We start from the raw sequence: 27,158 nt of genomic DNA, 5'->3' as shown, positions 1-27,158 counted from the left end.
ATCCTCTCCTCTCATCTTTCCTCATCTCCTTACCTTCCTATCCTATCCCACACCTCCTCTCCACCTGACCCCTCCCTTCCACACCTCCCATTTTCCCCCAATGTTCACATCCTCTCCCCATTTCCTTCCTGTTTCCTCGTCCTCTTATTCACCTTCTTTTCACCCTCCGTCTCCTCCCCAGCCTCCCCCTCTCCCTGCTCCTTCTCTGTGCAGGGAAGCAAGACACTGCAGAGCAAATCCCTGCTGAATTCCTACTACTCAGGTACACACTTAAACACACACACACACACCCCTTCACACACACATAATCTTTGAAGATGCTCAAGGCGATGATTCAATGGCTGTAGAGGCTGTGGAGTTGCTTGCAGCTGTAATTGCAACTGGACAAACTGTGTCTATAACTGACACCGGGGAGAAACTGTTTATATTCCAAGTTGCCTGTTTAGGTTGATCAGAGGATTTGTGCGTACTAACCAAGTTGTTGATTTTACCACTGAAAGTCAAAAATACATATTTATCCTCTTACCTGTAGTGCTGCTAATCAATCTAGATTGTTCTGGTGTGAGTTGCCGAGTGTTGGAGATATCAGCCTCAGAGTTGGTCCATACAGTTCAATACATTCAGCATCATACTTGCATTTGGCCATGTTGTTGAGCCAGTTTCCTGCCTTTGACAAGTAGTTGTCCATTAGTGACTCAGTCGGCAGCAGGAAATGGCACTTTAGAATAAAAGCTCTGTGCCGGAAATTCGCTGTACTTAAAAGTAGTGTGTTTTTGACAAACTTGACACATTTGTGAGTCACCTGTGGTCCATTCAGAATGGAGCTGCGACCCATTTTTGGACCGTGACCCACCAGTTGGGAACCACTGCTTTAATGCATTTAGAAGTACTCAGACTACAATAGACCCGTTTCCACCACAGGAACTTGGGGTAATTTTACTGGGCCGGGGCCGTTGGTGCGTCTTCACCGCAGGCAACACCCCCGAAGGACAGAGTTCCGGAACTTTTACAGGGGCTAAACAAGTCCCTGCCTCGGAGTAGGTACTCAGAACGGCCCCGAGAAACTTCTGGCTGGGGCTTGGGGTTTACTTGGTGCTGATTGGATATACTCAAGGCGGCATGTGACGTCAACAGAAAGCGACAAGCCGGCATTTTTAAAACTCAGCAGACGAGGGTTAGCTCGTTCATAGCTTCCACCGGCATATAAACGAAGAGACACGCCAGAAGCACAGCAACCACCTCAGCTCCTTCCGTAAGGGAGTTATTTTTCAACTGTCACCGGCTCACTATAGAGGAAATCGCCTTGTTGTTTACAAATACTTCCGGGTAGAAAACCAGCAGAGTTTAGCTATATATATATATATATATATATATATATATATATATATATATATATACATATATATATACATACATATATATATACATATATATATATATATATATATATATATATATATATATTTATATACCACATTTTTCATGTCACTATATCGCCATTTAGACTAATCTGATGTTTGTAAAGTCTATAAACACAATGATTGAACAAACATTACTATTTGTGTGCACGCTTTGTAATTAATAACATGGTTATCGTAGATTAGCTGGGCTAACCGTTAGCTGTTAGCCGTTAGCGGTGTCTGTAATAACTCGTTAACTCAATAAACGGTCCGTGAAAATTGTTTTTTTGACAGCAGATATCTTAGTTACAACATGATTGAGCTAGCAAAGCAGTTTTGTGTTGCTATGTGTGGTATTTATTCAGTTTTGGGAAATCACGATGTCTAGAAAGCATCAGTGGCTGCAGCTGACAGGGACAGCTAACAGCAGCAGCAAAGCTAACATCAGGACGTCATCTGTTAAAAGCTTCCCTACGTCGCCCCGGTCAAAATGGTTGCGCGACGATTACCTCACATCCAGAGCCCGGTAATTTTACAGGAACCTTCCTCCTACTCCGTGCTCTCAGTGGAGACACGGCTGTTGAGAGGGCCGAGCGAGAGGACATTCCTGTAGTAGTTCCTGCCCCCCAAATAGTACCAGGAACTTCTTCAGTGGAAACGGGCCTAATGGTTGTTCACAGTTATTTTACATGTTATCATTTTTAGAAAATGTTATCAGCCCTTAGCTCTCTGCTAACTCCTCTTCTGTTAGGGTACTTTACCTTTTATGGTCACTGGTTTTGGTATTTTTGAACAAAGTCCCTGATTTTGATCAATAATCATGTTAATCACAGTTATTATTGTTTGTGACGGAGCATTTGTGTTTCTGTCTGTGTGTCATGTTGATCATGTGTGCAGTGTCTAAAGAGCCAGTTCCTGCCACGACTTCTATAGGTGAGTAAAACTGTTTCATTTCTTAATGGATCATCTTTGTATTTGTTTGTTCATATCCCCTCTCTCTCTCTCGACAAAACATAAAAGCTGTGGTTAATAACTCTGTGTGTGTGTGTGTGTGTGTGTGTGTATGAGTGGAGCACAAGTGATTAGGTCGCTAGCGGAAGGATTTTTTTTGAGCACAGAGCAGATTTTTAAAAAAAAGTTGGAGCATCCCCTTATCTCCTGCTCTATTCCGCCCCAGTTTCACTCCAGTACCAATGAATGCATCTGTGTATTGTGCGCACACACTCTTTTTTGTCAAAACTTGGCCGCTGCAAGCTCAACAGTGGAGTTTACCAAGGACTCTCAAAGGAACCTTTGCGAGCAGTGAGCGATTTGAGTGGAGCGCTTTGAGTGGGGGAGCGGAGGGAACGAACAGCTCCTTGAGCGAGGAGCGGAAATTCTCACTGCTCCACTCCGCTCACATGCTCCGGTGTGTGCATGCATGTGTGAGCATGAGAACAGGTGAACCACAAGTGACCAAAAAATGTTTTACGTACATTCAGGTGCAATGTGCATACAGCACAATGTCAGAGAGGGGAAAATACTTCATGTGTAATCCCTTATGCACACACATGCACGCACACATGCACACAGACTTTACACATGGGCAAAATGAAATGTCAAACCCATTTTCCAGTACCTTCTTTCTGTCTCTTTCCTCTTCATTTTTCCTCCCTCTCTCCCCTTCTGTTGGCCAGATTGACCAGTTCTGTGCCAAGCAGATTGGCTTTGGCCCCTGCCAATGTGTGACATGTGTGTGTGTGTGTGTGTGTGTGTGTGTGTGTGTGTGTGTATGGCCAGTCTTTGCACAAGTAGAACATTTCACACAGTCTTTCACACACAGACACACACACACACTGAGAGGTATAAGTGCTGTAGTGACATTTGTCTGCCGGTCTCCTTTTACAGGAGTGTTTCTGTTTTATGTGTTAATACTTATCAGCCAGCTGCTAGCTCGTCATCTTCCTGCCACACCTCCTCTCATCCATCCTCTTCCTCTTCACTCCTTTCCTCTTCCCAACTGTGTTCTGCCCATTCCTTTTCCTTATCCCCTTTCATCACGCCTACCGTTACATCATCACCGCTCTTCCTGCTTCATTTTTATCAATCCCTGCCTTTTATTTTATTCCTTTTTTTCTTTTCATCCCCACTCTTCTTCTTTATTCATTCATTCAGTCATTTTTCGTAACCACTCATCCTGTTAAGACGCTGGAGCCTATCCCAGCTGTCATTGGGCGAGAGGCAGGGTTCACCCTGGACAGGTCACCAGACTATCACAGGGCTGACACATAGAGACAGACAACCAGAGTCACCAGTTAACCTGCATGTCTTTGGACTGTGGGAGGAAGCTGGAGCACCTGGAGGAAACCCACGCTGACACGGGGAGAACATGCAATCAGCACAGAATTGTTCCCCCGCCCCAGGGTTCGAACTAGGAACCCTCTTGCTGTGAGGCAACAATGCTAACCACTGCACCACCATGTAGCCCTCTTTTTCATGGGTACTCATATTATTGTTTAAATTAGGCCCGAATGGCCAGTAGGTCATTTTGTTGCTGCCCTCCTAAGAATTGTCTCGTCTCCTCTCGTCTCGTCTCATCTCTCCTTCATTATTACTCCCTTACACACTGTAATATATAATGGACTAATCACCAGATGCTCTCTCATTTGTTCTTTGCTTCTGCTTCCTTTCTATACTTTACCGCTCCTCCTTTCCTCTCACTCCCACCCTCCTCTCCTCCCCTCTGCTCTCTTTCTGGGTAGGAGAATGTGTATCTTCTCCTAAAACACTGTTGTTAACCAGCTGAATCACTGTTATACCTGCTGAGCCCATGTGTTAACTGCCCAGCCAACAGAGAGCCAGAGACACAGACAGGCTCAGTGATAGACACCCACTCTGCATCTTATCTGCTCCACAGAAACTGACTGTCCAAAGAAAGGTGGTCAAAAGAGAGGGAACGAATAACAGAAAAGCACATCCATATTTTCCAACAGTGTCTCAGCCTCAGCTAATTTACTGTAATGTACACAACTGGCTGCACAGGTTTCTGTGCCATTTGCTGATGCACGTCAAGGCATGATGAAGCAGAATGCAAAACAACGCTTGAGCGATTTGTGCAACGCCGTAAATTTGCTGTCATACATCTTCACACAATGATGTTAGTGTTTTGTTGAACCATCTGTTCGCTCTACAATTAGATAGAAAGATGTAAGATGTAAAACAAAACTTTCATCATTACTGTGAAGAAAAATCTGGCATCCGCAACGAAGACATAAAATGTAGAGAATAGGTTATGTACAATAGAACAAATATGGCACAATGGCACTCAGAGATAAATAGAAGAATTCAAAATATTGTTTCATCAATTGTTCTATACATGTCTACTATCCTTCCGTCATCAGTCTGTTCCATCAGTCCTTCAACCCCTGATTTAAATCTCAGTCCATCCATCCTGTCGTCTGTCCTTTCTTATAATCATTCTCCCTTTTTTTTTATCTAACCACCAATCATCCCTCTCATTGTCTTTTGCTGGGGTGTGATCACAGTATACTTCGGCTGGGTACATGTAACCCCCTAATATCCAAAAGTTGCCAATAGTATTTATATCTTTGGAGTCCTAGGCCACAGCAATCAAGTCACGTACTGAAGTTAAAGGAGTCACACTGGGCGACATCATGCATGAGATTGCCCTATATGCTGATGATATTCTTTTGATTTTTGAATTCTCAATTTCAGCCATCCTCTCTCTTCTTTAAAAAAATAAGCAAATATCAGAATATAACATAAATGTGAAAAATTCTAAAGCCTATGTTAATTGGCAGTACTTCTGATGTCAAAATTCAGGCTGTCAAAATAACACATTCATTTTGATTCATTAATCAAAAAAAAAAAAGAAAGCAACGCTTGTTTTTTTAGCAAGTCATTGCAATGTTTCAAGCACCTTATAGCCACCAAATGTGGCAGTTTTTTAACAATCTATGGATGTGTTTCCTGTGGGGATAGTACCACAAATGTGGGGTGCATTCCAAATCACAAACTTTTTATTTTTATTTTTAGTAGGTACTGCAGCTGCCCTTAAAAAGTACGTATTGTTGCATGCAGTATGCACACAATCCGGACACACTACTTTCTCCTAACATTACGCCCTGAATGTTGACCCTCTTGCTTTTATATCCGTTACCTTGGAGATAAAATAAATGCTACTTATGGAGTTCACCAGAGATGAAAATCTGCCCAGAGAGCTCTACTCTTGTTACTTCGTAATATATGTAGTTTAACATTAAAGTTAAAACTGCACAGATTGTAGATTCTAACATATTTGTGACAGTGAAATTCCATCTGCAGTTCTCTGTTGTTGTTGTTTTATTGTTATGTCCTTTTGTTGTTTGAAATATGTTTGATTTTGTTCACTTAAACAATCAATATTTCTGTTATAACTGTTCCACTGGTCATCAGTTACTTGAACGCGCTGTCATTGGATTGTGGGTCAGAATAGCCAGAAAAGCATGCAGGCTTGTATACTGCAAAATCAGACCAGATGTAGTAGGACATCCTGGTATTTTTGGTATACTGCATTAGACATACTATGTATTGGGGCATACCAAATCTTATTCTGGCCAACTATATAGTATGGTAGTATTGGAACGCACAGAGAGGTTTTGTTTAAGCAGGGCATGGCTGCGTTTGCTGCCAGGACTGAGCCACCAAAGCAAAGTATTTTAAGCCAAAACATGGTCTTTTCCTAACCATAACTAAATGGTGTTTATGGCTGAACCGAACCACACATAACAGTGTTTCCCACAGAATTAGAGTCTATGTGTGGTGGTTGGCTCTGCGCTGTGACAATATGGAGCAATGAACAAGCAAACAGTATATAGTTATAGGTTTTAGTTTTGATGCATTTTATGTCTCATACCTAGCTATTAACTCAATTTTATGAGCTAAATAGCTTTTTGCTTATTTGGTTCTTTTTATACCTTTTATCCTATCTTACTGTTTTAGTCCCTCAGTTTTTAGCACCAATGTTTCCTCATGGGGGCCTACCACACTGTGAGTTGTTCCTGGTCTACCGATGGGGGTGCCGTCGGGAGACCGCTCTGACCTGGGTGGCTAAAGGGCACTGCACCTCGGGGTGGAGCCTCATGTCTGCCCGGGTCGGGGAGGTCTCTATGGCGGTGCTCCCTGTGGCCGTGGACCGTGGGCCCTCTCAGTGTGGACGGCCCCCAGAGGTGGCTTTTACCTTGCCTCAGGTCTCGGTGCTCGGCCATGTCTCTTTAGTGATAGTTTGTGTGTGTGTGTGTGTGTGTGTGCGTGCGTGTGTGAGTATGTGTATATTTATGTATTTCTATGTGGGGTGGGATGGTTGGGTTTTCTCTTTTCTTTTTGTTTTCTGTTTTGGATCTTTGTTGTTTTTAACCTCTGTGAGGCACTTTGTGTTACTGTCATATGAAAAGTGCTATATAAATAAAGTTGATATATATATTTTTTTATATATATATATATATATATATATATATATATATATATATATATATATGTACCAACAGTGCATCAAATTAATGATCCAGCTCCAAAAATTAAAAAGTTTCAGTGTCACTGGTTTGCAGAATTGTACGACACCAACATTTATTCTGGTAATTTCCTTCCTCCTGATGTTTTTCTTTTTAACCCATCCGTTCATAAATTACTCACATTCATCCACTCCTCCCACCATCATCTCTCTATCCATTCATCCCATCTATTTGCTCATCCATTAATTCTTTCATTGCAGATTTGTTCCTCATATCCGTTAGTCCGTACATCCCCTCCTCTGCCCCTCCATCACTGTCTACAACCATCTCTTCTTTTATAATGTAATTGACTCAATGAACCCTCTTTCCATCCATCATCCATCCATCCAGATGTACATACATTATGAACCCTCTAAATGCTGACTCTTCTGTCCACTAGTACTTCACTGCACCCCATCTTCATCTCCATCTCCCCTTTCAGAACTCCCTGCAGCCTTCCTTTCACCCATTCACTTTCATTTTCTCCATCCATCCATCCATCCATCCATCCATCCATATACATCATATATCAGCAGAGCTGGATGCTGTTTGAACATCACGCTGAGCATCACAATTATTTTATTGATTGTAGCAATAAATTATTGGTTGGAGGACCTGCAAACTGACCACCAAGCATGTTACCATCATCAACATCTTCATCACGATCACCATCTGAGGCCTAAGAAAGATAGAGGAATGGAACACCAATGTACAGTAGAAAGAAAAAAGAAGAGTGAGGAAGAGACAGGGATTAAGGAGAAAGAGGTAGAAAGGATAGAAGGAGTTGAGGAGATTGGAAACTGAAAGGAGCGCGTATTTGCCAGCTCCTTCACAGCATATTTCTTTATACAATATGTGTTTGTTTGTTTGCTGGTTTAATCCAAGTTGAGATGTACTGCTGATACGTCTGAGATGTTTTTATCCCACCAAAACACTCTTTGAATATAAAACGACACAAGGACAATGGAACTGAATCAGGAAAATTCTGATTCTAGCAATGCTCCTTTTAATAACTTTTCTTCGTTGAATGTGAGCACATTTCATTAATTATATTTAATTAATTTTAATTTAATTATTTTTAGTCTGGCACTACAATAGCCCAGACAGCTGTCTAATTATAAAGAGCCCACACTTAGTTGATTTACAAAATGTCCCATAAATTTAAAGAATAAAAACAACAGGCAGAAAAAGAAGAAAACAATCGGGATTTGTTAAAGAAAAAAAAAAGAAGACAAATGTTGCACATATGGCGACCAGACTAGACCAAGAAAATACTGTTGGAATAATTTTCATCTAATCATAGCTGTTTTGTGTTCATGATGTAAAAACAAGCATTGCTGCATACACATTATCCCTTTTACACTAAACACTTTGATTTCCAATGAGTCCATTATGTTCATTGCATCTGAGGTGGCCTCCACGGGTAGCTGCACTTTATCATTCAATAAACTGATTGAAAACATTTCATTTTTTTAAGTATGAATCCACCATTTAGACATGTTCCAATACCATTCAGGCCTTTGAAAATGGATAATGGTACCAGGAGCCTGAATGGTGCCAGCCAGGATCGTTTCTTAATAGCGTGAAGAGAGACGGAGAGCAGAGAGAGAAGAAAGTTATTAAGACGACAGTGAAAGAGACATACAGATTGAGGGATCAAAGACGGGGAGAAGGAGCTTGGGTAAATCCAGTATGCAATGCAGAGGGGGGTTTAGCTCCGTGTGTGTGAGTGTGTGTGTGTGAGTCTGTGCGCGCATGTGTTTTCTTTTTGAACCAGCTGTAAAGCTTTCTCCTTAGCTCAGGTGTTTTCTCAGCTATGGAAATGGGATTTCATACACACACACACACACACACACACATACACACAAACTCTGTCACACAAAATCTTGCATATATAAGCACCCATAGAGAAGCCAGCACTTGCACCCACAGTATAGCACACACAAGTATACAAATGTATGCTTAAAGAGACAAGGACACATCAGAAAGTTACAAATATGCACAGAAGTACACAGTCACACACATCCGTATGCACATACACCCGGCACAGTGTTAACATTGATGCGACGTAAATCCACTGGATCAGTAGAAAGCCACCGCAGCATAGCGTGCATTTCATGTGCAAACACGTTTTCCTCTAAAAATCAATTTCCCAGACACTGATGTATGTTAAAAGGTTACGCAACACTGTTCTCTGTCAGTTCACAAAGCAAGCGTCAGCCTTTTGTGCCTGGCCAAGGGCAGCTCCTCACTGCTGTTAGCACAGAACTCATGTTTTTCCATGGATCAGGAGCTTTTTGTGGTTAATTAGGTACACATAGTTGCACAAATACACTGATACAAACACAGACCCATGCAAAAGGCGTCCCAGGATACTGGGACCCCAAGAACAGAACTCGAGAGCGAGATCTGAAGCTAAAATTGCACATTGGTATTTGCTTTTTCAAGGGCATCCAAAACCATGGAGATTAGGCAAATTAGACCAATAATGGATTAAAACGCAACGGCTTTGGTTGAGACACACTCTTTGTGGGTGACAGACTTCACAGAGTCATCGTGTTCTTTGAACTTTACTGCTAAAATGTTCTGATGTTTGCACGGATGTTGCAAAGGAGACGTGCTGAGGTAAAGCAGATTATGTGTGTGTTCGGCTTTAATGCTTTACCACAATAAAACAATCAGGAAATAGTTTGCTTTCCCTTGATCACGCTCTGTCTTTCTCAACCACCCCTTCTTTTGATGCCTACCTACCTTTTGAAAAGTTGGCTGTTTCCGAGTAAACAGTTTGTGTCGTGGCAGCCATGTCGATGTGTCATGTAATATGAGTTTCTGGCTGCGGTTAGGTCAGCGAGCCATAGAGTTGTTTCTCACCAAGTTCCATGTATGAGTCATCAGTAGCCCTTTTTACACAGAGATACAGGGTCGCTGCAAGGTCTCTTCTTCATACCTGTGGCCTTGTAGAATCAAAAGGGGGTGTTAAATAGAACAGTGTTGACCTCTAGTGTGATAAAAAACGTATGTGTCAACAGCGCTTTCTAAACAACAACAATGGCATTAATGTGTCAATAACAGTCATTTACCACCTCTGTTATATGGTGACTGATCACGTCCTCTGCTTTGAGGGTAAGGAGTTCCTGAATCTCATTGTTTTCCCATATTTGCGGACATTTACGGCTGCTGTTCTTCTTCGAGTTAGCCGTTAACTGCTAACAGCTAGTATTAAAATCTTCCTTTGGGTCGCATGCCTAACGTGTCATTAAAACGTGACATCTGTCCTGCCCCTGTTTATACAGAAATTATTTTGGCACTGTTGCTACCTCTGTTCCCGGCTCAGAGGGGAGACAACTCTGTCCCCCCATTCCACGATCGTACCTTATATACAGAACAGTGAGTTTCATTTTAAGGTAAACAAAGAACAATAATTTTTAGTTTCAGGTGATAATAATGAAAACATAGTTATGAATATTATTTACAATTTCTGCCAATATATTCCTTTAAATCCAACACGCTGAATAGTCCTATCTCAGGTCCTTTTTTTAATACCAGAGTTGTATATGGAGAAAAAGTGGTGGAAGAAGGTTCAGCAGGCCAACATTAATATACAGTAAAATAAAAAGGGGAACATCCTTAATTTTTTCAATGCAGATTTTACTGAAGTAGCAGATTCGATCCGTGCCAGCAGACCTCAGTGATGTGACATTTTGCTTCTTTAATGTGGCTTTTCCTGGATATTTTGAAGACGCACTGCACTTGAAGTACCATCAACGACTGTGCCGCTGCACAGTGGAAGCGGAAGATGGTCCAGAGTCACCTCCTGTGTGGAGAGCTAATAATTTCTATCTACAGTCCCTGCTTGTACTGGAAGTAGTTTTTCCACAGCATTACTGAAGGGCAATTATTTTCCCCAGTCTAGTTCAGCATAGCATTAGGCCGCATGTAGGGTGATTATGGCTAATGGTAGTCATTTTGTTTGCCCATAATGTGGCAGTGCTGTGTAATTGAAGGTGAGAGCAGGGTTGAGAGATAGCAATTTTTAACCTTTATGTGCTCAGGGAAGATTGAGCCTCTGTGCTCTTTTCAGGCCACTTCTTGACTACCTGCTTACACAGCTTATATTCACATCGAGTGGTCTCTCAGTCACACGTCCTTTGACAAGTCTGTCTGCCTCTTGGTCTGCCTGTCCAATCTCTCACATTATCACTCCCAACTCGTCAGATACAGCATCCTGGTCAGTGGCTCTACGCTGCAAATTATGACGCTCTAGGTTCCCCCTCTCGTGACAGTTACTTTAGCTTTAGGCAACAAAACTACTTGGTTAAGTTTTAAAAAATGATCATGGCTAGCAGTTATTAATAAGTTTAATAACTTATTAATAAGTCAGGCCTTTTAAAGCTTGGTATTGGATGTTAGTCGCTGCTGCTAATTAGCTCGTGCTAACACTCCGGAGACGGTCTCTCAGCGCTGTGTCTAACCTGTTCAATAGCTGCAGAGCGGGTGTTGATCTGGTGCAGTGTCGGGCGATAGGAGATCAGACCCTCAGTGTAGTCCTGTTGTTTTCCTCTGGAACTGTGAAATATGTCCACAGCAACATGTTTTGGCCTTGAGACAGCATGTTGCACTTGTTGTTGATCTTCTTCTCTGTGATTATTGGCAGCTCGCAAACCATGTTTAAAGATACATACCCTTGGAGTCCATAAAAGCAGTCTGGCTTTGTATTACTGGCACTATTTATCAACTACAATTTTAATTGTTGAAATAATATGAGAGTTCAGTGTGTGTTTGCTGGGACTACTACTATGTGATTACACTGGAGTTAGTAAAAAGCTTGATGCATTTAATGCAGATGCTGGAAGGTGCCTTGTTCATTGATATCAGAAGCCGAGGGCCACTGAGCAGGCTTCTGTATTTGATGTTGTGTGAATGAGAGTAGGTTAGTGTCACTCTCATGGGTGGTGTATTTCAACATATATTGCTACATAAAGATTTTTTAATACAGTCCAAATGGATATTCAAAATTGTTATGGATGACAAACACAGTCATGATGAAAATTTACTGCTATTTTTATTTCCAAAATTAGGGGTGAACCAATTTGATATCAAGATCAATATCAGTGTCTATACAAATCACATAAAATAAAATAATAATAATAAATTAAGAACTAAAAATGCTTTTGGGATGTTGTTGCAACGTCCACAGAAACTGTGTGAAGATGCAAAATGACTATGATTGATTCAGTGTTTAGATCTCAATGAGTAAATGAGTGATTTGGGACAGTGGTGCCCCCAGATATTCTTCACTGAGGTGGCCAGATGGGGCTGACGAAAATCTTGGGGTAGCACACCAAATCCAATTCAGTTCTTTTTATTCCTGTTAATGTCATTATAAATAAATACCATGACATTCAATGCACAGAATAAAACGGAACTTAGAAGAATACTTATGAAAGAGAACCGCTTTCCAAAAGGAAAAGCTTCTGTTGTGTATAAACTAGCCAAAAACTATGTTAATATGAGAGATAATAATAAATCTCATACTCATATATTCTGGTTTCTTACAGTTAATGTTACTAATCTACTACTAAATAAAGTAGTAGTGTACTCTGCAATTTATTTTCAAATAGGCTGGTTGTCCTTTTTCTTAAAAAGACAAATATACAGCTTTTATATGAAGGAATACAGTATCATAAGAAACAAAACAATTACTGGCAACAAGCCTTCTTAAGTTTAGGGGAGACTCGTGGGCACCCAAAGAACTCATTTTCACTCAGATATCTTGTGGGTAGTGTTCAAGGCGCCCCTTTGAAGTTGGCCATGCCACTTGTTCCCTTGCCAAAATCTTGCCTAACTCAGGGCTGTTATTTAGCCGTCTTCCCAACAAGTTATCCCAACATTATTTGGTACCAATCGGTGGCGTAAGGAAGTTAGGATGGGCAGTAGTTGTATGAGCAGGGCCATGGCCCCCATGGCCCTTCCCTTGGGGGCACCACAGATTTGGGCCATAAAAATAACTCCTCACTTCCTGTGCACTAGAGGACTTCCCCCATATGTTAAATCACTACAAGACACCAGTTGTTCAGAACCACAAGTGTGTAAGCGGGATGATTAAAATAAAATAATGAAAAAATAAGATTGAATCACTTTTATGTTTTATTGGACCGTTCATAGTAACATAACAGACATTTGTATGAAAATATTGCATATTATTACTTTAATCCCTCATCTTCGTTAATTCTCTTCATGCATCAGGCAGCAGTCGCCTATACTAACACATTGAGCAGCTGGAGGCAAACAGTCCTTGCCTGCCCAACAAGGATATGAAGTTAATCCTCCTTTCTCAGCCAAGGGAAATAGATAAATAAGTCCACCAGTCTCTTTCTCTCTCTGGTCCTAACTTGCAAGATAAGACTCAGTTTTTGTTAAATAAGAAATTCTGTCATGAAGCAGATTTGTCTGTCTGCTGTGCAGCTGTTCGGTGACTTCACAGATCACTGTGTAGGTAACTCACACACAAACACCCACCTACACACACACACACACACACACACTCGGATATCTCTGTTTGATGCTGGTGCCTGTAAGTTCCACTGGAAGTGGCTTTGTATGCGTATACACACACTTGTAGCCATTACACGTGCACTCAGACAGCACACACACACACACACACACACACACACACACACACACACACATACACACACACACACACTTTGGGCTGGACTTGTGAGTCAGTATTATTTCTCCTCATGTCAGAAGAAGGGAGGTGAAATGAGGTAAGCGGCAGGGATACTGTCTAGACCAGTTGATCCCTGTGACCTGCAGTCCAGATATATATTCTGCTGCCTCTCTGTCTCGTCTTCCATTTATCACTCTTTTATTCTGCTGCTCTTTCTCTTTCTTTTTCTGGCCTGCCTTTGCCTCAGTTATCTTCTGTGTCTTAACTTTCATTTCATCTTTTTTCACTCTTTCGGCTCTCTTCATTTAGATTCAGTTTTCAAATCACGTCAGCTGAATTTGCAAACAAATTTAGCACACTGCTAAGTAATTACGTGCACAATGTTTATCTTAGTGGTCTGTTGGAGAACTCTTTCTCTTTGTTTCACAAACTCAATTTATTTCTGCTTTGTTCCTTCCTCATTTTTTGTCTCTCTCGATCACCCTTTGCCAAACCATGTCTTTTTTACCCTTCCTCGATTTATTTCCCTCCTCCTCCACTTTAAGCTCTAGCTCTATCTTCCATCCTTCCTTATCTTTCATCAAGTCTGGCAAAAGGCTTCTTGTATGAATAAACAAAACAACCACCCGTCCCTAAAGGTGTTTCAAGTTCAAGTTCTTGATTATCATATACCCAACAATTAGAAGCAGTCGATGGCAATGAAAATGTTAGCCCCTCAGGCTCCATCCAACAGTGCTCATTAAAATTCTATAAAAAAAGACACATCTAAGACATAAAATAGTGCAAGTTAAAATAAAATATAAATAAAGTAGTATGAATTGTGTAGACTGTGGATATTGGTGTGGAGTGTGGATACCCCACCAAGCCCGATGGGACCCATTGGAGCCCATTGGGACCCATTGGGACCCAACAGGTCAGGCCGGGTTTGGATATTCATTCATTCGTTTGTTGTCAAAGCAACACGAAGAAATGGACGCAGCAGTGTAAAGAGGGTTGCACGCTTGATTCAGTAGCTGCACCAAAGCAGAGTGTTTTCCCTACTGCATCAGGCTCAGGAGGCGTTCGGGAACAGAATGGCGGTTGGGTAACTACTCTCTCGGACTTGAGTCAGGTTCGGACCTAAATATGAAGCTTGAACCATAGTTTGCATGTATGTGCTTATAGCTAGAGAAGCATTCATCTGATCTACTCCTTACGTGGAGGGTATACTGACAGGGACCTGAGGTAGTGTAGTGTAGTCTGGAGTCTGGTGGAATTTGGACACTTGGCACGTTCTATATTTATAAACTTTAAACAAACAGGTGAACAGTGCTCTGTGTGGTAGCAAAGGTGGGGCTTCGGGGCTCTGAGGATTGATCAAACTCTTCCCTGGAGTCAATGAGCATGAGTGGATAGACTACAGCTGGACCACCACTTTGCCATTGCAGCTCAAACTGTGTACGTTTGGCATACTAACCTATGACACTAATATTGTTACAGCCTGCAAATTACCTCTACTAATTAAATGCATGATCTACTTTAAAACCGTGGTGGTTATGTCAGAGCAAGCACCTAATACCTCTTTGTTCCGCTGTGTTTATTTCTGCAGAGAGTAGCTGTGACTTGGGGATGTTTTTCAGGGGAAGGTTTTGTGATTCTGGTCCCCAGACAATCTTGCTGTCTTGCTTCACTTTTCACTTTCTCTCTAACTGGGAGTGTTGGTGTTGGCAGTGGTATGAGAAGTTCTCAAAACTTTTGTTTGTATGAGCAGTTCTCCAGGAAGCTGCAAGCAGAAACACCACAGGCTGAGAAACTGGCCCATCAGAACAGGCAAAGGGTTCTGCACTAGTGAAAGTTGCACATGTAATGTATACACAGAGGTGGAAAAGTATTTCAAACCTGTTGTAGCTGCATAGATAGCTTGTTTGAAGTCGATATAATATGTATACATTCAGTAAAAAGCATGCAAATCCCTCAAAATCAATACAGTACGGTATTGCCTATTATCTCTCAGTATGCTACTATAATGCCTTATAATGGAGGCAAAAGAACATTAACAGTTGGGTTTGGTTATTAAGACACGAGTACCCTCTTGTAAATTGACGCGTAGCATTACACAAGCATACTAGGCTCAAGCATCCACTTTTTTGTCTACTGATTTCTGTCTACATTTCCCTCCTCATCTTGTTTCTCTTCTCTGCACAACAGCTCAGCCACACTTGTATTTTCCAACCCATGCTAGCGGCTCACTGGTCCACTACAGATTGTAATATGTTTCAGATTTCAGAGCGATTTTTCATCCAAACCGAGGAGAATTACAGCGGCCCGGCTCTGCAGCAATAGAATGAAGTTGAACCCGACCCTGTGCTTCAGAGAAAGACAGAAAGAGAAAGAGATGAAGTTACCAGTCACAGCTATCCCACCTTTGAAAGAAAGTCTTTGAGCAGCATGATTGTATCCAGCACTTAACCTTTAATCTTGAATGGTTTGCAGAGGATGTTATTTGCATTGGAAGACATTTAAATTCAGAGACGTGGCTGGAGCAACAGATTGTTTCCTCAACTTAGATGGACATTTGTTGGAGTTGCAAAGTCCAGTTGTGGGAGGGAAATATTTTGATTTGCACAGATAATAGAGGCGACAGGTGTGTGGAAGTCACTGTGGCATATTTACACTCATAGTGACACAGCACAGTGGCTCTTCTGTGTGTTATGTGCTACTGTCCCTTTTCCCTCCATTGTGGATCTACCCAGGTGTGTTGCACCTGGTGTTGGGAGGAGGTGCTCAAGACCTCCTGTGCCAGTAGCAAAGGAGAGAGGCCTCTGGTGTAGGGCTGGGCGATGTAGACAAAAATTAACATCTCGGTATTTTCAGTCTGAATGGTGACACGTGATATATATCTCAATATTTTCCACGAAATGGAATACATGTTCAGCTGCAAGTCAAAGCATCATTTGAGATGTCATATGCACTTTTAAAAAAAACGGACTGTGATCAAAATAAAATGCAAAGACAGGGATTTTTCCCTGTTTGAAAATATTCAGCATGTAAAAACGATATAAAATGAATTATGATTTGCACACAGCACTGGATCTACAGAGGTTAAAAGGTTTGCAGCACAGGACACAAAACTATAAGATGAGTATAAAGGTATCAAGTGGGCCTAAATCCACTGTAGTTTGTAAGAATTAAAAATCTTTATGTGGGGAGTTAAAAAGTCCAGTTTTCCATCTCTTGGCCTTTCAAATGAATCTAGAGCTGGAAAATTATTGAAATCTTTTTATTTATTTAGGCTGTTAATCTTATTTATGCATAGAGCATCAACAGAGAGGCCAAGAGAGGGAAGGAGCGAGAGACACTTTGTCCTCGTTATATACGTCTTGTATATAAAACATCTGTGTTGTCGCTGCATTTATTAAACACATCTGTCGCCTGCATCCAGGCGCTGACTCACTGTCACACAGTAGACTGCAGCTACCAAGAAGAGCGGCGACGTGCTATGATCCACCTCACACACAAACTTGCAGCACAGCGCTGTACTGCATGTGTGCTGTGGTCATTTCAGCACATGCAACATACAGACCGATGTCACACTGTAGACTAATTAACAGACAGATTAAACAGAGGAGCAGCTCTGTGTCTCTCTGAGTGGTGGTGGAGAAACTGTGAGTGAGTGAGGGGGCAGAGCTGTGCGGAGAGTGTGAGAGAGGCTAGATGCACATTGGTATGTGTCATGTGACGCAACTTGACCCTATATTGATATATTGTACATTGTCATTATATCGCCCAGCCCTACATTGGTGTGGGGACTGCTGGTCCTGCTGCCTCTCAGCTTCGGATTTTTGTTGTCCTGTTTGCGTGTTAAAAGATCCCATGGATGTGGGCATTTTAAAGATGTGTTATGTGGTTTTTGGGTCAGTGGTGGAGTTGTGTTCGTCCCATAGTGCCACCCAAAGGTGGAGTGTAACAGTCAAACTTAATACAGCATATGTGACTGTTGGCATTTTTAAGTATGTTGATGATAATATTTACATTTGAAACGTTTAACATAATTTTAATTTCACTTCCAGTTATTGTTCGACTGTGTGTGTGATGCACACTGCAATGAATAAGAACAAGGTATGGAGATGGTCTTCCTCCGTATGGGCAGACATTGCCACTGCGATGAAGTCATTTCTCCAGTGTGACTGGGTCCAACAATAATTGCCAGCTGGTGGTATCGAGGCTGTCAGTAGATTGTATTGAATTATACCACGGCTACAAAAAATACTCACTTCTAATTGGCCGGCAGCCATCCTTTTAAATTATATAGAATTATATCTTGAGCATAGTTCTGCTCAGCAGCTTAATGCGAGGCGTCTCCTGATAATTGCTTATGTTGCACAATGCATAGAATAAAATCCTCAGACATTCGACTATATAAAACAGAATTCTGCTGCCTGGGTCCTGAGTGCAGACACAAGCAGATGCAGAGTTATGTCAGCATTAATCAAGCAAAGTTAAACCACAAGTGAAGGCTTCATAGCTTTATAATAACTTTTTTTTTTTTTTAAGATATTTTTGGGCGTTTTTGCCTTTAATTGACAGGACAGCTGAGTGTGAAGGGGGAGAGAGAGAGAGGGAATGACACGCAGCAAAGGGCCACAGGCCGGAGTCGAACCCGGGCCGCTGCGGCAACAGCCCTGCACATGGGGCGCCCGCTCCACCCACCAAGCCACCGACGCCCCAGCTTTATAATAACATTTTACTTCTAAGGGAGGCTTTCTGTGAACAGGTGCAGCCTGTAGGAGCACAGGTAGACAGACAGGTGCTGTGGTTGTGTCGCAGGAGTTAAAGGGTTAACACAGTGACACTCTGAGTCGAAGTCATCCATAGCTGAGTCTTAATAAAGTCACAGGGTGGGTGGGAGGAGGGAACTTATATAGCACACTGCCGAGCATGAAGGACTGCATTAACATACACACTCACTGACGGCGTAAACGGCCTTCACACACGCGCGCGCAAAAACACCTCCAACACACACTCCTCTGTCTCAATCAATGCATCGCTGTTGTCAAGCACACACTGCCCACACACACAATGCTCTCCATATGTTTCTGTGTCTCGCACACACACACGCAGACACACAACCGCACCCTTGTGACTGTGGGGTCAATAAATCTCTCCATTAGCATTGAGATGTCTTCATCATAGTCAGTGTTGTGGAGCTGCCGCTATGACTCCATTTCATGCCTGGCTTAATGCATATTTGACCTTGGTGTGACTTAACACACACGCACACACACACACACACACACACCTGTACACAGACACCACATACTGCTGAAAGGTAGACATGCAAATGCCCACACTTGTATTAATGCAGGAGAGCACACACACACACACACACACATACACATCAATGTATATATATGACCTTACACATTCCAACACACACCTGTGACCTTGGAGACAGCTGCCAGGAGTCCTGGGAGTCTCTGAGACAAAGGAAGTGTTGTTGAAGTTTGTGTGTGTGTGTGTGTGTGTGTGTGTGTGTGTGTGTGCGTGCGCGCACATGTGCGTGTGCATGTGTGTGTGTGTGTGATGGCTGTATGTGAGACCCCTGTGATCTGAGATCAAATAATTTCTTCCACTATGTTTATTTTATTCCTGAATGATTGTGTGTATTCGTGTTCATGAGTATAATGTTTGTTGTTGTAGGGATAACGTCAGACGGCCTCGTCCAATCCTAGTAAACTAAAATACACACCTACTTATTTGGTTGAGGCTGCGATAAAGATGCAAAGATGCAATTCTGCTTTGCCACCAGAAGCAATTTTTTAATTCACCTCCTCGCTTGCAATGGAAGTCAATGGGGGCGAATATTTGCAAGTGTTAGATTACTGATGTGTGACCTTGCCATTCAATGAGCTTGTTTACTCCAGCTGGTGGGCCTAGCTTGGTTTTGGCATGACTTGGCGATTGGGTCACAAACCTACTAATTCTACATCTTCATATTCAATCAGTCTCCACAAGTTTAACCGAAGTTTATGAGGCGTGATTGACGTGATTGACATTTTCATTAGAAACCCCTCGATTCTGATTGGTTGTTTTCCTACAGCAGCCATTAGGAACTTTTTTTCCATACATTATCTGTCTTGTGTACTACTGTGTGGATGTAGTGACGATTTCAGCAAATATTGCAAAAAGTTATTTTTGTAAAAGTCACCAACTGTAGCTTTAGTTATATCTAGAGAGTGAAGTGAGTAGAATGATAACGGGCTGTAAAAGAGAAAGCAATTAAAAGAGGGAAACATTATGTCACCCAGATAATGTAATTTATTCATTTGTTTTCCCAGCAATATTTTGCATTCTAATATTTAGGGGAATGCTTTGTAAATCTTTGTTAAGTTGGGGAAGAGATTATGTGTAGTGTTGGCTACATACTGTAAAAGTTACTAATATTCACCAAAACCACAATCTTTTCTAACCCAGTGTTCAAAACCAAACACCACATATAGTCCAGTCAACCAGTAGTTTGACCCAGGGAAGATTGCAGTAGTAATCATTCAAGTTTTTTGTGACCTCTTGAGACATCCAAATAACAATAATAAGTTTTCCAGGATGTTCTTTCACATATAACCATCAGATACCAACCATCCGATTTCTCATGATGTTTTCGAGCATAACAAATACGAGCATAAGTTTCCACTGTTGCCTTGTATGTGTTACCTATCCCATCTAATACATACAGGATGTCTTTTTCTTGCACATCAGCATGAGGCACAGCGTTACATATTGCTTTTGCAATTTATTCAAATTTAAATAAATTGTTTTAAGTGAATGGGAAAAATAAGATCGTGGTAATAAGAGTAAAGATGCCGTTATAGACAGGGATGTGCGTGATTAGACATCCGCCCCCTCGCTAGTCGGCACCAGAAATATTAGTCGGTTAAACCAATTAGTGTTTTATTCATGTACAAGGCAGCTTAACTGTCATGCAGCCGCCCGCCACTAGTGGGTGCTACAGAGCTGTCAGACAGCAGTCCCCCTCCCTGTGGTAATGCTCGAGTAGACTGGAGTTTTAAAACAGCGCGGTGGGAAATTGGAGAGATGTCCTCTCACAAAACCAGCGCGGTTTAGCAGTACTTTGATCTAGAAAATGAATTCAGCAGCAATTAATCTCTTTTGAGATGTTTTATTATTTGTTAACTTTAAGTGAGTTGTTGTCAGATAATGTGCAGTGTTTACATTCATACTGCATGGTGCAAAGTGTCTCGTATTTCAGTGACATTTAAAATCCAACATGATTGTTGAAGATTGTGATTAAAGGCTTCAAAGGGCTCTTAATGCACACGGTATTTTTTGGGACAATGTTTCAAATACTTAACAATAAATTGTGCTATATTTTGACTTTTTTCTGAGTGTTTTCTCTTTTTAGACTAGTCGACTAGTCTTAATTAAAATTTCCATTTAGTCAACAGGGAAATTAGTCGCCAGGAACATCCCTAGTTATAGATACTCAATATATATATATAATGATAATAATAACAACTTTAATTTATATAGCGCCTTTCAAGAAACCCAAGGTCACTTTACAATACATACAATACAATAACACCAACAGAACAGTACAAGACAACACAAGCAGTACAGAAAAACAACAAAACTATAACAAACAACAGAAGAAAGCAGAAAAACTGTGTGATGGTACACTGGGCATGAGATGGATTATCGAATTAAAAGGCCATGGTGAACAGATGAGTTTTGAGGGTGGATTTGAAAATGTCCAGTGAAGGGGCGTTGCGGGTTATAGGCGGGAGAGAGTTCCAGAGGGTGGGGGCAGTGACGCTGAAGGCCCAGTCACCAAAAGTTTGGAGGCGGGAGTGAGGGATGACGAGTAGGCCAGAGTCAGAGGAGCGCAGAGATCTGGATGGAGTGTAGGGGTGGAGGAGGTCCGTTATGTACTGTGGGGTGAGGACATGGAGGGACTTGTAGATGAGGAGTAGGATTTTGTAGATTATGCAGGACTTGACCAGGAGCCAGTGGAGATGGATGAGGGTAGGGGTGATGTGCTGCCAGGGCTTGGTGTGGGTGAGGACCCTGGCAACTGAGTTTTGTACATATTGGAGCCTGTCCAGGGTTTTATTGGGAACCCCTAACAGGACACCATTGCAGTCGTCCAGGCGGGAAGTGATGAAGGAGTGGATGAGTGTTTCTGCAACTGAGTCGGTGAGTGATGGCCGGAGTCTGGAGATGTTTTTCAGGTGGTGGAAAGCAGATTGGGTGACAGATTTGATGTGGGTCTGAAATGAGAGGGTGGAGTCGAGGATCACTCCCAGGTTGCGGACCTCAGCAGATGGTAAGATGGTGGCACTGTCAATGGTTAGGATTAGATCCCCAACCTTCCCGAGCAGTGCCTTGGGGGCCACAACCATGAGCTCTGTCCTGTTGCTGTTGAGTTTGAGTAGATTAGATGTCAACCAGGATTTTATTGCGAGGAGGCAATTGATGAGAGACTGAGGGGGCAGATGGGCAGAGGGTTTTGTACTGATGTAGAGCTGGGTGTCGTCAGCATATGAATGAAAGTTGAGACCATGGCAGCGGATGATTTTGCCTATATGGAATAATTTATACCCAGTTTAGATGTGAATACACCCATAGGAGCAGTGTGGCACAAACTGTAAGAAGAACATTTGGGAAAAAGAAAAGGTTTTTGGGTAATAGTCCTCTTGAAAAGTGTTTTATTGAAAAGATTGTCCCCAAAAACTTAGGAAAAGACACCAAATATGTTGCATTGGTGTACATAGACCCTCCAATATTAACATCATTTCACCCGACCATGTAACTGTAACATGTTAAAACCTTGCTTTTTACTTCAAATAAAGAATGTTTGGCTAAATCCATGAAGGTATTCTTTTATCACACAGTGCAGGAGGGTATTAGGATTAAAACTATAAAACATTACTATTGCCACTTCTCTTAGGTTGGGCCCATTTCTGAGTTAGATTGATTGGACTAATAGCACACAAGACATGAGCCACTATCTCCTCCTACTACCATCCACCCTGATCCTCTCCTCATTACTTCTGTGCAGTGGATGGATCTCAAACTTCCTGGACTGAATCCAAGCTGAGATCATGTTTCTTCTAAAATGTATTTGACAAAGCAAACCAGTTGTTGGAGTTAAGTTTGATTCAGAGGTACAAAGGAGGGCATAGAAAGGCAGGATGAGAGGAGTGTATACAGATTTATGGGATAAGATGCAGCGCTGCAGTAAATTCTCAGTGGAACTATTTTGGAGACACAGTGTGAAGGGGAAGTGTGAAGTACAACCCGGTTCTGTTTCAGTGAGCAGACAGTTTGTGTTTGTCCTGACCTCCCTTCGCCTCCTCTTTTTCTCCTCTACTCTTTACTCCTGTCTCTCCTACACCTTCTCCCCTCATCTGTCTCCTGTCCCACCTCTCCTCGAGACTCTTTTTCATTCTCACCTGCCGTTCTTGTCTTTCCTCTTTTGTTCTCTTGCCTATCTTTACTCCACCTCTTCCTCTACCGTCCCTTTGTCTTGCCTCTTCTCCCCTCCCGCCGTCTGATTTCTTCTTCTTGCCTCCCATTTGTTCTCCTCCGGTCTCCCTCTTGTCTTCTCTTCCCTTTTATCAACTCCTCTCCTTTCATCTCACCTCTACTCATTCTGACTTTTACTCTTTTATCAATTTCCCTTCTCACACAAGACCTGTCAGCTGTTTTGAATCACTCAGTATAAGCCCATCAGATCTACTTGGCTGTTTTTTGATCCCCCCCTTTTCCTTTCACACACACACACACACACACACAAACACAAGTAGGAGCTGCAGAGTGACCCATGTGGCTGGCTCATTCTTCATTCGTTTAGGGAAGCCAGCGTTTAGATTGGCTTACGGAGAAGCCACTTAAGGCCACTAATGAATCCACAGCCATCATTAACATGCAAATAGCTCCATTAAGAAAACATAGAGTCATGCAGTTTTATATTACAGCCCACTCTCCAGACACACACGCACACACACATACACACACACACACTTCAGTGAGTCTGGCCTGGCTGGTTGTCAGAAGCCATATTGCCACAGCACTGAACAAATGGCATTTTGTTTATCAAAACCACAAAGAGAAGATTAAAACATAACTTTTTGGGGGGTTTCACATCTCTCTAATAATGTAAAACTTAAAATAAGTTTCTTCCAAGTATTGAAAGCTAATTTATTTCCCTTTCTGCTCATTCATGCTCCTCTTCTCTTTTTTTAATTTGACTTTTGTCCTTTCTCCCCCTCAAGTCCTCCTCCATTTCCTACCCACCTGCTTTTGTAAGCACATTTTGGATTTGCCCGAAAGAGAATTTCAGTTTTACACTTTGCTGAGGTACAAAAGGTGACCCACCAATAAAGAGAAGATAAGAAATAATGGAATGAAATAAACCGTATGGTAAAGTTCTCATATTTGGAACTTCCTCTTCTTCTTTTCTGACACAGAGTGGATGCAGCATATTTATCGCTGTCATCCACTTTTACAAGCTTCCTCCGGGTCCTCTGGCACAGCTCTTGACAAGTGACATTCCTTCATCAGTCTCTCTGTCCCCTGAACCCTCCATCTATCCCTCCATCTGTCCCAACTAATAGAGCACATACACTCATTCAATCAATCTGTCCATGCCTTAATTAGCGGAGAGATATTCCAATTACCTGTCTAACGTCATGCCCACCAATCAGAGCTCAGGGTGTTGAGTGACTTATTTAACTCAGCACTTGTCATCAGCGACCAGTTTTCTCTCACCTGGAGTGTGTCCATGACGTGCACAGTGTGTGTGCAGTGTACGTGTGCTTAGTGTGTTTGTAATAGAGGGGAGGTCTGTTATCATGGTAACATCTCTCTGTGTCTCTTTCTGTTAACAGACAGCAGCCAGCCGTCACTCGCCCAGCCCTCTCTGACCCTGCAGAGTTTTCCCTATGGAGGCTGTGAGTCTGTGGAGCTCTCCTACCAGAGCGGTATGTGTACACAACTTAGGTAGTTATTATTAGTTGGGCCCAGATCTCACAGAAGGCGTTTGGCAGGTTGCAAAATTCGAAATGCAAATAGTTTGTTGGGCACAGGGAAACAGAGGTCTGTGTGGGTACATGAGATCCTAAAAAAGAGGGTGGATCATGGGGAGTAGCCTACCACAGTTGGTCCAGGAGCTTCCCCTCAATGATGGCCGTTTCCAGGTAGGTATATCTTGACAACCTGCTGTCTATCATTGGACCTAGCCTACAAAAATGAATACTAACTACAGGAAGTCTGTTGTTCCTGCCAAGCGACTGAGCACCACTACTTTTCATTTGTTTACTAACCCACCACAGAAGGCCCACCAGTGGAGATGGCATTGGGCGCTTTTACTCTCTGAGTTAAAACTTCTTTTCAACTTGAGGAGTTCAGAGTGCTCCAGCAAAAACGCCAGGCGCCTGGAGCGCAGAAACGCAAAGCATGTAGCAACACAAAAACAGCAAGCAAAAAGCTTCATTATCATTAAAAACGATGACAAAGAGCTGCCTTCAGCTGCTTAAATGCTTCCTGTGTTGTTGGGGCCTTATTTTGTTAGTTGGTGTCTTTTAGTTAGCCAGTCAGTTAGTTAGTTAGATAGTCAGACATTTGGTTAGCTATTAAATTAGTTAGCCGAAAGGTAATTCCGTCAGTTAGTTAAACACAACCTTAGTCCTTGGCTAATTATTTGGTTAGCTAGCTAAATTGTTAGATAGTCAGTCAGTCAGTCATGTGGTTAATGTTAGTCAGTCAGTTTGGTAGCTAGTCAACAAAGTTGTTAGTAAGAAAGCTAGCATGGTAAATAGTCAGCCTAGTTATTTGGTTAGCTAATTAATTAGTTAGCTAGCCCAAAGATATTTCAGTCAGTTAGTTAAATGCAACCTTAGTCCTTGGCTAATTATGTGGTTAGCTAGCTGGGTTGTTAGATAGTCAGTCAGTCAGTTATGTGGTTAATGTTAGTGAGTTAACATTAGTTGGGTGGCTACTCAACCAGTTTGCCAGTAAGCAAGCTAGCTAGCTAAATTGTCTGTCAGATAGTTATTTAGTGAGCTGATTAATTAGTTAGCCAATACACAACATTACAGTTAATTTAGTCAGTCATGTGGGTCCATGTCATTGGTTCGACAGCCCATTGGTTCGACATCCCATTAGTCCGACTGTCCGCGGTGCTGAACGGCTCACGGCGGGCGTATGGTGCGCCGTGACTGGCTTGAGGCGGAGCAGGCTCACGGCTTATGTGTTTGCCACTTTCTTTTTAATTTTAACCCACACCATGATCTTTTCCTGACCCTAACCAAGTGGTTTTTGTGCCTAAACCTAACCAGACTTTAACCACAGGGCGTCATGATGATTTCGGTCACCATTTAATATGGTCGGAACAATGGGCTGTCGGACCAATGGGCAGTTCCCAGTCATGTTATGTGGTTAGTCAGTTAGCTTACCAGTCATCCAGTTTGGTAGTTAGTTAGCTAGCTTGCTAACTAGGTAAAAGTCAGTCAGTTTAATAGTTGGAGAGTCAGTTAGTTAGATATTAAGCTAGCTAGTCTGATAATGTATTATTAATGTATAACATTAATAATACCGAGATACCAGACACCAAAATGCCACCTATCTGGTTCAGTGGAACTGCTGACCTCGCTCATATGTCAAAAAAGGTTTCTAGCTTCTGGGTTTACCTCTGCAGTGCATTAAAAAGCACTACCACCCCTGGCAGCCAGCCTATGTATCAGTCAGTACGTTAGCTAACTAGTCATTTAGGTAGTCTGTTAGCTTTTCAGTGGCTTTATTTCTTAACCAGTCAATTAGTCAGTTGTGCTGGAAGTTTGTTATTTTGTCAGACACCTAATCAGTTAATGTTTTATTCAGTCGGTTTTTCTGTTAATCAGTTGGTCAGTTAGTTAATTATAGCAAACTGGGCCTCAAGCTGAAGACCTCTAAACATGGAGTCGTTTTCTCATTTTGTGTAGATACGTGACAGTCATCCACAGCTGAGAGCAGTTCACCTTAGTGCAAGTGTAACATTAAGGGTTGGTCTAGAGAGAGTATCGAGTGTGCCTCTTGCTGAGCAACCATTTGACCTTTTGATATGCTTTTAAGCTATTATCATGACATTAATTAAAAAGAAAGTAGCCTAGAGGGACGTATCAGCTGCACCAGACTCATCCAGTGTTTTAGGCTGCAGAGGTCAAAAAGCTCTCTCAGTTTGTTTCTGACACTGCAGCAACATCAGGACTCATAGCACAGGTAATAATGCTGATGGTACCTGCCAGATATAAGTTGTTGTAGGCGAGGTTGACGATTAAACAATCAGACATACTCAGAAAGTTATGTAGAGGAAGAGTCAGTTAGTTGTCACTTAGTTACTTATTTGTCTATTTTAATATACTGTATTGTCAGATGCTTGCAACAACTCAGACTTATGTACTTAGCTCATTAGTTTGTTACATGAAAGAAATAAGACTGAGATACTCATTTACTTACTTAGATTTGCTATATTAGCTGGTTTAATGATTGGACCTAAGTTGGTCATTTGGCTTAGGAGTGAAA

The 27,158-nt window shown here is 41.9% G+C and overlaps 1 protein-coding gene across 12 annotated transcripts in view; it reads left to right on the top strand.

The window, feature by feature from the left end:
- The window catches only part of ptprt (protein tyrosine phosphatase receptor type T), a 527,216-nt gene that overhangs the window by 409,778 nt on the left and 90,280 nt on the right, over positions 1-27,158 (top strand). For all 12 annotated transcript variants that reach the window (XM_078171434.1, XM_078171419.1, XM_078171458.1 and 9 more), the window contains 3 exons: positions 182-262; positions 2,298-2,333; positions 24,488-24,580. In XM_078171434.1, coding sequence (XP_078027560.1) covers positions 182-262; positions 2,298-2,333; positions 24,488-24,580 — 210 coding nt within the window. The remainder of the gene's footprint in view (positions 1-181; positions 263-2,297; positions 2,334-24,487; positions 24,581-27,158) is intronic.

Source organism: Epinephelus lanceolatus, chromosome 1, assembly GCF_041903045.1.
Source record: "Epinephelus lanceolatus isolate andai-2023 chromosome 1, ASM4190304v1, whole genome shotgun sequence".
In the NCBI taxonomy this organism is placed as follows: Eukaryota; Metazoa; Chordata; class Actinopteri; order Perciformes; family Serranidae; genus Epinephelus; species Epinephelus lanceolatus.
This window is presented reverse-complemented; position numbering and strand designations above follow the sequence as displayed.